Source organism: Vespa mandarinia, chromosome 17 (genome assembly GCF_050613455.1).
Source record: "Vespa mandarinia isolate Hongniang chromosome 17, ASM5061345v1, whole genome shotgun sequence".
Classification (NCBI taxonomy): Eukaryota; Metazoa; Arthropoda; class Insecta; order Hymenoptera; family Vespidae; genus Vespa; species Vespa mandarinia.
In genome coordinates this window covers 2,906,683-2,919,250 of record NC_140826.1, presented here as the reverse complement: position 1 = coordinate 2,919,250, position 12,568 = coordinate 2,906,683, and the positions used below count along the sequence as shown (strand labels likewise).

The following is a 12,568-nucleotide window of genomic DNA, read 5'->3' as shown; positions in this document are numbered from 1 at the left end:
GTATTTTTTGTTAATGCTGATCATTATTTTCTTGTTTAAATCCAGTGACAAACCATGTGTCCATGTATTTACTTAAGACATGTGGAAACATTGCTAATACTTTAAAACGTTCTCCCATTTTATCAGTATCCATTATCATATGATACCCTGACAGAATATTTTCCTTTTCAACATCAGTTGAATTCTTTAAAAGTATTTCTAATCTCACATCAATACCAAGATTTTTCAAAAATATTCTTTGACTTATTGGACCAAAAGATATTACTCTGTTATCTTTTTGCGCTGTCTTTTGTATTAATGAAAAATCAACATCCGCAGTTAAATCAGCTGTACCTGGATTTAATAAGGGATCATGCAATTGGTGCTTTCGAAAAGCACGGAAAGTGTCTGTTTTATCACCAATATGACCATAATCAATGATTAAGGCAAAACCTCCACATTCCATTAAAAATGATGATATATAATCTATTACAACTATACTTTGTGGGCTTATTTCAACGTGATCTCTCGATTCATCTTTCTGAAAAATAATCAGTTTTATATAATATGTTCAATTAAATAAATAGTTAAAAGTAATAAATTAATATGTACAGATATATAAACTTGAGCTGCAGGGGATGGCCCTTTAGATAATACATAACGAAATTTCTCTTCTTCTATTCCCGGAATTGCATCCACTAAGACTTCACTCCAGCCTTGTTCTGTTTTCTAAAATTTTATTGCAACAACCATATGCAATGATATAGTTATAACAAAAAGTGATACACTTTCTTTTTATTTCAAGTACCTGAAACTTATGTATTGGTAGTGCATCAAAAAATTCATGTGCAAGGAACACACTGAACTTTTTAGGAATATCAGTAATTGAATAATACCAATATACTTCTACACCATCTTCTGTAATACCTTTTTTATAATGACCTATTGAATTTTTTTGCGTTTGTGTCTTACAATCGACAGGATTATTTTCTTCTATATATGTACATAGATTTTGTGCTTGAATTGTAGATAAAGCAGGACTTATTTCTACCAAATGAATAGATACTTTATTAAGAAACGTTAACTTTTTAAATACCTAAAAAAAAAAAAAAAAATATAATATTTAATAAGATTAATAATTCAGATTATTTTGTTTATATAATTATGCATAGATCAAAATATGTACTCGTAAAATGTCTTGTATCATTGTACCCTTTCCTGGGCCTAACTCAATAAGCTGAAAGGGATCTTTAGAGATCTTAATCCATTCGTTAATAATCCAAACGGCTAATATCTAAAAATCACATAATCTTTGAACAATAAATATCATGAAAAAGAAAAAAAGAAAAGAAAATAAATTGATAAAAACTACACACTTCTCCAAAAAGTTGAGATATTTCTGGTGAAGTAATGAAATCTCCTTTAAGACCTAAAACATCTTTGTTCATGTAATAACCAAGAAATGGATGAGTTAAAATTTCTTTCATATATTCTGCGACAGATAATGGTCCACAAGTTATAATTTTAGAATACAATTGACGATACAAACTTGATTTTTTGATCTTAACATCAGAACTTTCAGATAAGTAACAATGATTTGATAAATTTATCATAGATCTAAGATTAGGTTTCATCAATATATTAGTTAATTCATGATTTATAAGTGTTCTATTTAATACACGTAGAATTTTTGTCATATTTTTGTTATTGTTATTGTTTTTGTTCTGTCAATAATATAAAAAAAAATTAATAATTACGAACGAACTACAAATCCTCTTCACAGTCAATCACAGCCAATACTATAACATTAAAGACACTAAATTCTCTAAGTACGATATAGATAGTATTTTATTTTTATACAATTTTTATATATATGTAAATTCTTTCCATTCAATTTTGTTCGTAAATATTAATAAAATGTAACAACCTTTATTGGATTAAAAAATAAGTAAAAAAAAAAAGATTTTCAACTGTAAATTTGAATCGTCTTCATTATTTATCCGTTTAAATTTGGCGCCTTTAATGGCGCGTTTTAAGAAGAATTCTCAGAATAATTTTATTAATGTTCAACGAATTTTATTGTTACCGTACGTTACAAGGACCTGTATATGCTTTTTCTATGCTATCCTCGTTCCTAGCCTAATCTTAAATTTTAAACCGAAGATAAAGAACAAATATAAAAGAATTATTAAAATAAAAGACTATAGGGAAGAAAATATTAACTACTGTGTATCAAATATTAAAGAAGATAGGCTTTAGATTCCATGGCATTTCCACTGAATGATCAAGTTTATATAAAATCCTTTACTCCTAGAGAATATCAAGTGAGTTTTGTACAAAAATATTTAGGTATCTATGATATATATTCATTATATTTTATGAAACTATAAGAACACAAGTTTTTATTTCTTTTATGCATTTTAATATTTAGGTAGAGCTCCTTTATGAGGCTAAGGAAAAGAATATTATTATTTGTTTAGGAAGTTATTATGAACAAGCTTTTATTGTTATAAAATTAGTCCAGGAATTTGCGACAAATAACAGAAGGTAAATTCTCTGAAACAATTAATAAATTATATGACAGAGAAAGGAGAGAGAGAGAGAGAGAGAGAGAGAGCGAAAGTATTCATTACATTGAAAAAAATGAACTCGTAAACAGATAATTCTTTCTTAATTCAGGCCTGTGAAGGAAGGCGGAAAACAAATAATTTATATACTATCAGATAAAGAAAAGTGTTTGCTAAAAGCGACATATATCAAACAATTAACAGATCTTAAAGTATTATTATGCGATACATGTACAGATCTAACTAAAGAAGTCAAAAATTCTCATGTAAGATATGTTTTTCTATTTCTTTTTTTTTCTATTTTTCTATTTTCTTTTTTCCTATTTTTCTATTTTTTGTATTATCTAGATTATATATATATATGTAGATTATTTATATTATATATGTGTATGGTATAATGATATAATGATATATCTAATAATATAATTATATATTTTTTTTATTTTAGGTATTAGTTACAACTTCTAAGACGTGTGCATTGCTATTATCAGAAAAGAAAATTTTACCTCATCACATAAGTCTAGTCATAGTTGATGAGTGCCATAAATCTGTACATGATAATAAACTTAAATCTATCTTGAAAACTTTTTTGACATGTATAAACATTCCTAGAATAATTGGTATAGCTGTACCACTATTTAATTTAACACAAGAGCCAGGAAGGCTTGGATTAGAGATAGAAAAAATAGAAACCACTTTTCAATGTGAAGTTGAAACAGCTAGTGATATATTATCAATACTCAGGTAAGTTATTATGAACGACAGTTAAATTGTAAATAATCATGTATATATATATCTAATCATAGGTATAGTCCTAAACCTAAAGAATATATAATAGAATATAAAAAAGGTGAAAAAGGAGAATTATATGAAATATTAGAAAATTGTGCATTGGACGCTATTCACTTCTTACAAGATCATCGCTATGATCCAACTGAAATTTATAATGAAGAATTTCTTGAAGATATTCAAAAAATACCTAATCCAACGGAAAAGCCGCGTGAGATGATGCAAGATTTTTTATATATATTAGAAACTCTTGGACCATGGTGCGCAGATCGTGCTGCATTAGCTCTTTTAATATTAACAGAAAAGTTAAAAATGAAAACACCTTATGAAAGACATTATCTTTTATTAAATTTAGTTGCATCAGTTTTTATTAAAATAAGGTAAAACTATTATACGATATAAATTATTGCATAATATAATTTCTTATTATTGTAATGTAATCTAATAAATTTTAGAGCTCTTTGTGATAATACATTTGAAAACTTATCTGAAAAAGAAAGGTTATATCGTTTTACTACTCCAAAAGTTCATCGGCTTTTACAAATTTTAAAAACGTATACTCCATTTTATATCAAATATAATAATACTTCAGAAACAAAATCAAATACCGGTAAAAACATACTTCTTGATTTATCTGTTATTATTGTTTAATATTATATTACATATATATATATATAGTACTATTTAATGTTATATTACATATACTATATTCAGATGGAGACTCTAAAAATATTACACCAACTAATGGAGAAATAGCTCCTAAAGAAAATCATATACATATAAAAAGACCAGATTATAATTGGAGAACTGGGGAAGATAATTATAGAAAACCATTTAGATCACAACGATATTTTCGTGGAATTACAGATCCTGAATTATTATGTGGAGTAATTTTTGTTGATAAAGCATTTACAGCAAAAGTTTTGTCTTATTTATTAAATGTATGTTTATGAAACAAACACTATGTTCTATCACAAGGATAAATCGTATACAAGCAAAGTAAAATATGATTTTTTAATATTTCATGTTTTACACAGGAAGCATGCAAATATGATGAAGATTTGCATTTTCTTTCTCCTCTTTACATGACTGAAAGTAGTACTGATGAAGTTGGCTATTGTAGGGATTTAGAAATAGAACATAGAAAGCAAGAAGAAGTTTTGAAAAGATTTAGGATACATGAATGTAATTTATTGATAGCAACTTCAATTTTAGAAGAAGGTTTGTATCTATAATTAATAAATAATTAATCTTAATTATTTATTTGACAATAAATTTAAAATATAAAATTAAATTTTCATATAGTATTATTAATATATGTTATTATATAATTTTTAAAGGTATTGATATCCCAAAATGTAATTTTGTAATGAGACATGATTTCCCAAAAAATTATCAATCCTATGTTCAATGTAAAAGCAGAGCAAGAGGTGTGGATGGATTACATATATTACTGGTACCACAAGAAATATCTAAAGAATGTGTTTGGCAGTTAGCTCAATATCAATACATAGAAAAGGTATTGAAAAATATGTATTTTACAAAATTGTATTTAATATTGTATTTTATAAATTACAAAATGTATTTATTAGTACAACGTTTTTATACGTCAGTTTAAATATCTATCAATTCATTCCAATGCTAATCCAAATTTAAAATTTTAATGAAAATATATTTTGTAGACTTTATTATCAAAATGTTCAAATAAAGAACCAACTGAGGAAGAAGAAAATGAAGCAGATATGTATGCTGCTATGATACCCCATTATAAGCCTCTTGAAAATGATGATGCACCTAAAGTGACTTTTAATTCTGCTATTTCATTAATAAATAGGTAATATGTGTGACATAATTTGTTTTATTATATCTTTTTTATTATATTTATTACGAAAGCAATTTTTAAACAAATTGATTATTCCAGATATTGTGCAAAATTACCTAGTGATACTTTTACCAGATTAACACCAGAATGGTCTGTTCAAGTTTTAAATAAACAGAGTCCAATGACTTACATATGTTCTTTACGATTGCCTATAAATTCACCAGTAAAATATGTTGTTTCAGTATGTAACATTTCTTTTCATGTAGATCATAGATACCTTAGCAAGTATTTTTATTTAATATATTTATAATTATATATACATATATATATATATTTTTTTTTTATTTATTTTAATTTAGTCATATCCAATGCCTAACAGAGCTATGGCTAGACGTATGGCTGCACTACAACTTTGTATTGATTTACATAGAGAAAATGAAATAGATGATAATTTATTACCTATTGGAAAAGAGAATTTTAAAGCCAAGCCCGAAGATGCTGAAGTACCTGCTTTACCAGATGAAAGTAGATTAGATTTTTCAGAAGCTCGACCTGGTACAACTAAACGTAGACAATATTATTATAAAAAGGTATTTTGATAATTTATATTAATCATTATAAAATATTTACAATGATTAAATTATATGTTGCAGACAGCAGAGGCATTAACAGACTGTAGACCATTAGTTGGAGTTCCTTCGTATCTATATCATATAAGCATGGTACTAAATTGTCCTTTACCAGAAGAACAAAATACAAGAGGACGTAAAATATATCCTCCAGAAGAATCTGCTATTGGTTTTGGTATTCTTACGCTTAAAAAAATACCAAAGGTAATAATATAAATGCAAATATTATTAATCTAAAACAATATTATCTATATTTTATTTTAGCTATGCTCATTTCCGATTTATACCAGATCTGGTGAAGTTCATGTTAAATTAAAATTATCTAAGCAGACCATAGTTTTAGACGACGTTCAAATAGAAAGAGTAGCTACATTTCTTAATTACACTTTTACAAATGTATTGAGATTGCAAAAATATTTAATGCTTTTTGATCCACATGCTTCAGAAAATTCTTATATTATTGTACCAATAAGATTAAGTAAGTACATGAAACATATTGCTTATCTTATAAATCAAGGCATGTAAATGTCTCTCTGTTCTCTGTTTAAAATAATAAAAAATATTTCCTATATAATTGTAGCTACCGAATATGAAGAGTTAGATGTTTATATTGATTGGGATTTTTTGGAATGTATTTATGATAATCGAAATGCAGCATCTACTAAAGTACCTGAAGAAGAAAGAAAAAATTTCAAATTTGATGCATCAAAATACTATGATGCTGTAATCATGCCATGGTACAGAAGTCAAGATCAACCACAGGTATGTTATTAATTTAATAAAATATATAATAAATATGTAATTAAATCTATATTTTTCCATTGTTTTAGTATTTTTATGTTGCTGAAATTTGTGCAAATTTAAATCCCAAATCTTCGTTTCCTGGTGATGATTATAGTACTTTTGAAGAATATTATTTAAAGAAATATAATATCCAGATACAAAATTTAGATCAACCTTTATTAGATGTAGATCATACATCTGCTAGATTAAATTTTCTAACTCCTAGGTAAATGTCCTTTTTTTTTTTTGTAATTTTAAGATTATACAATTTGTATATACATAATCAATAAATTTTTAAATTATTTTTAAAACATATTTCAGATATGTTAATCGTAAAGGTGTAGCATTACCAACAAGTAGTGAAGAAACAAAACGAGCAAAAAGAGAAAATTTAGAACAAAAACAAATTCTTGTAGCAGAATTATGTGCAATTCATCCATTTCCAGCATCTTTATGGAGACAAGCAGTTTGTTTGCCATGCATTTTATATAGAATTAATGCATTATTACTTGCTGATCAAATACGTTGTCAAGTTGCACAAATGATTAATTTAGGAAAAGCAAATTTGAATCCAGGTATGTAATAAAAGAAGTTCCCTTTTTTTTTCTACATTACTATATTTATGTAATGTTGCTTTAGATTTCGAATGGCCAGCACTAGACTTTGGATGGAGTTTGGCAGAAGTATTAAAAAAGTCAAAAGAAGCTGAGAAAGCTAAACAATCTAAGAATGAATCTGTGCAAACTACAAACAAGTGCCAAAATGTACAAACAAAGGAGACTGACAATACAAAAGAATTAAAAATTGACAAACTAGAGACTGATCATGTTAAATCTATTATTTCTGATAAAAATAATGATACAGAAACAGAGCAGCCATTAAATAATTTAGAAGATATTGATGAAACAGATAAATTATCAGATAATTTAAAAGATGATGAATTGGAAATTGGTACTTGGTCAAATGACATGGCTGCAAATTCTATGAATTTTAATACGGATAGTATTAAATCATTTCCTTTGAATGTTACTATGTTAGAAGAAGATTTTACTTGGAACGATATCAGATATGGATCTCCTGCTTGCGAATCAGACTTTGATGGCTATGAATCTGATGATACATATAGTGATGGTTTTATGGATTCATCTGACAATACTGATGATGAAAGTAGAGGATTACGAATTTCTTATATGGGTGAAAATATAGCAGAAGCTGTGGAGGATGAAAAACAAATAAGTAAACAAGAAATAAATAAAAAAATTTTGGAATTGTTAGAAACGGAAAAGAATGTAGATAATAATTTTTGGTTGTACGTAAAGGAAGACGATGAAACATTAATTAAAAAGCACAAAGAAGAACATTATAAATATTCTAAATTAAATGAACTCGAAATAATGGAAAGTGGATCTTTCATACCTTGTGATTCTGAGATTGTGATTGATAGAAAAAGCACACTTAGTACTCAACGCGAAGTTGAAAAAGTATCATATGTACATAAGGATTATATAGAAAATATTGTAGATACATTTACTGAAGAAGTATTAAATAAAAACTGCATTGCACATCCAATAAAGAAAGAAATTAATAAACTAGAAAGAACATATCTAAGAGATAGTAATCTTTTTAGCTTTGATTTTCAACCAGAATTGAAGGGTCACCCAGGACCAAGTCCTAGTTTAATTTTACAAGCTTTAACTATGTCTAATGCTAATGATGGAATCAATTTAGAACGTTTAGAAACTATTGGTGATTCTTTTCTCAAGTATGCAATAACAACATACTTATATTGTACTTATGACAATATTCATGAAGGCAAACTTAGCCATTTACGATCAAAACAGGTGAAGTATTATTTCAATGTTATAATGTAAATTTTTTTTTTCTTTTCTTTTCTTTTCTTTTATTAATATCTAATATATTTTTCAGGTTAGCAATTTAAATTTATATAGATTAGGAAGACGAAAAATGTTAGGTGAAAGTATGATAGCCACAAAATTTGAACCACATGATAATTGGTTACCACCTTGTTATTATGTTCCAAAAGAACTTGAGCAAGCTTTAATTGAATCAGGTGTACCTTCTGCTCTTTGGAATCAAGCTGACATTCCAACTTTGCAGACAGTAAATCTAACTGAAATAACTCAGTTAGTTAAAGAAACAGAACAAAAGCTTGGTATTATGAAAAGTGAACTGGATAAAAACGAGAGTAAATTATCAAATAGTATAGATAATTTGCGTTGTTTTATACCTTACAATTTAATTACACAGCACAGTATTCCTGATAAAAGCATAGCAGATTGTGTAGAAGCATTAATTGGTGCTTATCTAATAGCATGTGGTCCAAGAGGTGCTCTTTTATTCATGGCTTGGTTAGGGATTCATGTTTTACCTACGGAAGAAATTTGCATTGTACAAGAAAATGAGCCAGAAGATAAAATTCCAGGAAGCACGCCTTATCTAAAAAGTGTTAAGGAAGATAACCAAACCACTTGGACACGAGTCAGTATAAAATTTGAAAAACTAAATAATTTATAATAATTAACTATATTAAATTTATATTTATTTAAATTTATATTCTAATAGATTCAATATGGCAAATTAGAAGAACCACAAAATCCATTAATTCGTTACATTCCTGATCCAGAGTCTGAATTAAAAATGATGCTTGATGGATATGATGAATTAGAGAAAAGTATAGGATATAAATTCCATGACATCAGTTATCTTTTACAAGCATTTACACATGCGTCTTATCAGCCAAACAGATTAACAGATTGTTATCAACGTTTAGAATTTCTTGGAGATGCTGTTTTAGGTATTTATCAATTTGAAACAATATTTAATATCTAATATATCATAAATCTTTATAATTTATTTTAGATTATTTAATAACAAGGCATTTGTATGAGGATTCTCGACAGCATTCACCAGGTGCTTTGACAGATTTAAGATCAGCATTGGTAAACAACACAATATTTGCTTCATTGGCTGTCAGATGTGGATTTCATAAATATTTTCGTCATCTTTCTCCTGGTTTAAGTGTTGTAATAAATCGCTTTGTGAGAATTCAAGAAGAAAATGGACACTCTATTAGCGAAGAGGTATATATATATATATATATATATATATATATATATCTTTTTTAATACTTCAAATAAAATTTAATTAATAATGATATTATATTTATATTCATGATTTAAATAATATGTTTTCTCATAAATAGTATTATTTAATCGGAGAGGATGAATGCGAGGAAGCTGAAGACGTTGAAGTGCCAAAAGCCCTAGGGGATGTTTTTGAATCATTAGCTGGTGCAATTTATTTAGATAGCGGTATGTCTCTTGATGCTGTTTGGGGTGTTTATTATAATATAATGAAATCAGAAATTGGTAAGTAATTTTATTATATTTCCTCTTAAGAAAATGTTTATATGAACTTCACGATGTTTCTATTTTCAGAACAATTTAGTACAAATGTTCCTAAATCTCCAATTAGAGAATTGCTAGAATTGGAACCCGAAACAGCAAAGTTTAGTAATCCAGAAAAATTGGCTGATGGACGCAGAGTGAGAGTAACAGTTGATGTTTTTGGTAAAGGTTCCTTTAAAGGAATCGGAAGAAATTATAGAATTGCCAAATGTACAGCAGCTAAATGTGCTTTAAAAAAATTGAAGAAGATACAAAATAATCCAAAGGGGAAACTTTGATGTCATTTATAATAATAAAAATAATAATAATAATAAGTAAGAAATGTGTATGTGATAAAAATTAAATCAATTTAAAAAGCTTTAAAATATATTAATAAGAAGAATTAATAATTATTATTTTATATAAATATTATTATTTTTAATGAAATAATCGACGAAATCATATATACTTTATACTTTATGTATATATATATATATATATATTTTTCATCAAACAAGAAAATTGTACTTCAGTTGCTGATCGCGTTTAACGTAATTTTAAAATCAATGATCGTGGTTACGAAATAAGATGATTATTTTGTAATCAAATAGATTATTTTAAAAAAAAGATAAAATCGCGAATTAATATCAGTGCATTTCTCGAAGATATTTTATAATTCTATTATATACAATATATTTATCTATCGAATTATAATTAATAATATATAAAATGTAAGTACTTTAATGTTTAGTTCGAAATGGAAAGAGAAGATTTTGGAAACGTAAATGAAATATGCAGCCATTCGCTCGATAGTACTTGAATAATATAATCTGAATATAAATATATTCGATATGTCACAAGTACTATCGACCCAGGTCTCACCACATGGAGGTTGCTGCATCTGGAGGCCCATAGAATTAAAGGTGACTATATTCTAATATCCGCATTCGCGATATTGGATAATCTAATTATTAGGATTAGATTAGGATTAAATAATCTAATCGAATTTTTAAGTAAATAAAACGAAATCCCCGTCCCCTCCCGCCTCCCGGGAAGCGGGGGCGGGGCCTGTGCTCGCTGATATGCGCGCGCACAAGTATTCTACCTATTCTTCCTATATTTTCGATGATAAAAATCGATGATAAGCCGAACCATTCACACAATACATCGGATTCATTCGAAAATCTATCGCTCGATAATCCTTTCATGATCCTTCCATGATCCCTCAAAAAAGAAGAAGAGAAAGAGAAAAAAAATACACGATGCTGAAATAGTAATCCACACGAAGGCTCAAATCCATGCGGGCCCATTTCATGGGTCCTACTTGAAACTTATAAGTAATAATTAATAAGAATAAATAAGAATAACAAGCGAATATAAGTGTATTAGAATAGTTCTCCCATGCATTTCTCCTAAGATATTATTTAAAAATTTGATAATATATTCGATCCATTTATCTATTGAAGTACGATTAATAATGTAAAATGGAAATATGTTAATGTGTTAATAGAAATAGAAAGGATTTTTTTCTTTCTCGTATTAGAAAGAAAAGATTTTGAAAAAAAGGATTGAGATATGCATCCATTCATTCGATAATACTTGAATCTCATAAGATTTCGATATATCACAAGTAATATCGATCTAGGTTTCACCATGTGGACGTTGTTGCATTTAAAAATCTATTTTATGGCCTCTAAAAATGTAACATTTAATACGAAAATTTCAATCGGTCTATATATTAAAAATTGTCAATTTTAAATCGATAATATATGATAGTAGTAGTATATATATATATGATCTATATAACGTTGCTAAGAATATCCTATTGTTTTAATATTAATTAATTTATAACTTTATATTATATCATTTAAATATTAAGTAAACTAATTTTATTTATTAATTACTCCTTTTCGAGTTCGTGAATCCACAATTTTCTTGAAATTAGCTGACATAAAATAAGAAATGAAAAAAAAATTATGTATATATGTGTATTATTAATATGAAAGATAAAATTCTGAATTTAATTTAATTTAATTTAACTTAAGAAAAGTAAAATAAAATGAAAAGTTCTGAATAATGATCTAAAAAAAAAAAAAAGAAAAAAAAAAACTATTCACGAGTAAATCTCCGAAGAAAAATAATTCGTATCACTGTTATAATAAAAAAAACTGTATATAAATTATTTAAGAAATGTATGATATAGAAATATATTTACTTTAATTCTTCGTTGACACTTGAAGGAAAGATATCCCGAAAGAACTTCGAAGTTTACTCATCGAGGAACACAAAGGAGAACTGAACCGATAACAATTATAGTCAGTTAAAAATTTGTTGCTGATAACGTTGTACGTAATAAATGACGTTGAGATACAAATTTTTAAGTATTGAAATTAAAAATGATAATTACTTCAAGTTTCTCTCACTTCTACGATCTTTGTAATGTTTAAACGAATGTATTTATTATTTAAATATTAGTTCAATTATTAGTAATATTATTATCAAGTATTAGTTTAGCGTACATTATATATTGTTTAAATAATTATAAAATTATCAAAAGTATTAATTTATAAATATTCATTTTTATAAAAAGAG

At 26.7% G+C, this 12,568-nt stretch overlaps 2 protein-coding genes across 3 annotated transcripts; one reads left to right on the top strand and one right to left on the bottom strand.

The window, feature by feature from the left end:
• Window positions 1–10: 10 nt before the first annotated feature.
• On the bottom strand, window positions 11–1,787 carry LOC118450353 (protein arginine methyltransferase NDUFAF7, mitochondrial). 2 transcript variants are annotated; one of them, XM_085662067.1, is made up of 6 exons: window positions 1,741–1,767; window positions 1,356–1,471; window positions 1,166–1,273; window positions 788–1,075; window positions 592–708; window positions 11–520 (listed from the first exon to the last, which is right to left on the bottom strand). In XM_085662067.1, the coding sequence occupies exons 2-6, from the start codon at window positions 1,464–1,466 to the stop codon at window positions 11–13; spliced, it is 1,134 nt and encodes a 377-aa protein (XP_085518193.1). In that variant the 5' UTR covers window positions 1,467–1,471; window positions 1,741–1,767. The 2 variants fall into 2 exon arrangements, with proteins under 2 accessions (XP_085518193.1, XP_035741956.2); XM_035886063.2 differs by having other exon boundaries at window positions 1,356–1,787.
• Window positions 1,788–1,916: 129 nt separating this feature from the next.
• On the top strand, window positions 1,917–11,775 carry Dcr-1 (Endoribonuclease Dcr-1). Its single transcript, XM_035886044.2, has 24 exons — window positions 1,917–2,303; window positions 2,411–2,526; window positions 2,659–2,812; window positions 2,995–3,290; window positions 3,353–3,715; window positions 3,791–3,945; window positions 4,050–4,276; window positions 4,373–4,556; window positions 4,676–4,854; window positions 5,018–5,169; window positions 5,257–5,398; window positions 5,517–5,747; window positions 5,811–5,990; window positions 6,051–6,264; window positions 6,367–6,548; window positions 6,617–6,795; window positions 6,891–7,144; window positions 7,209–8,410; window positions 8,496–9,068; window positions 9,153–9,384; window positions 9,450–9,670; window positions 9,793–9,958; window positions 10,028–10,311; window positions 10,728–11,775. Exons 1-23 carry the CDS (start codon window positions 2,244–2,246, stop codon window positions 10,273–10,275), a joined length of 5,910 nt encoding a protein of 1,969 aa, XP_035741937.1. The 5' UTR covers window positions 1,917–2,243; the 3' UTR covers window positions 10,276–10,311; window positions 10,728–11,775.
• The last annotated feature ends 793 nt before the right edge of the window (window positions 11,776–12,568 follow it).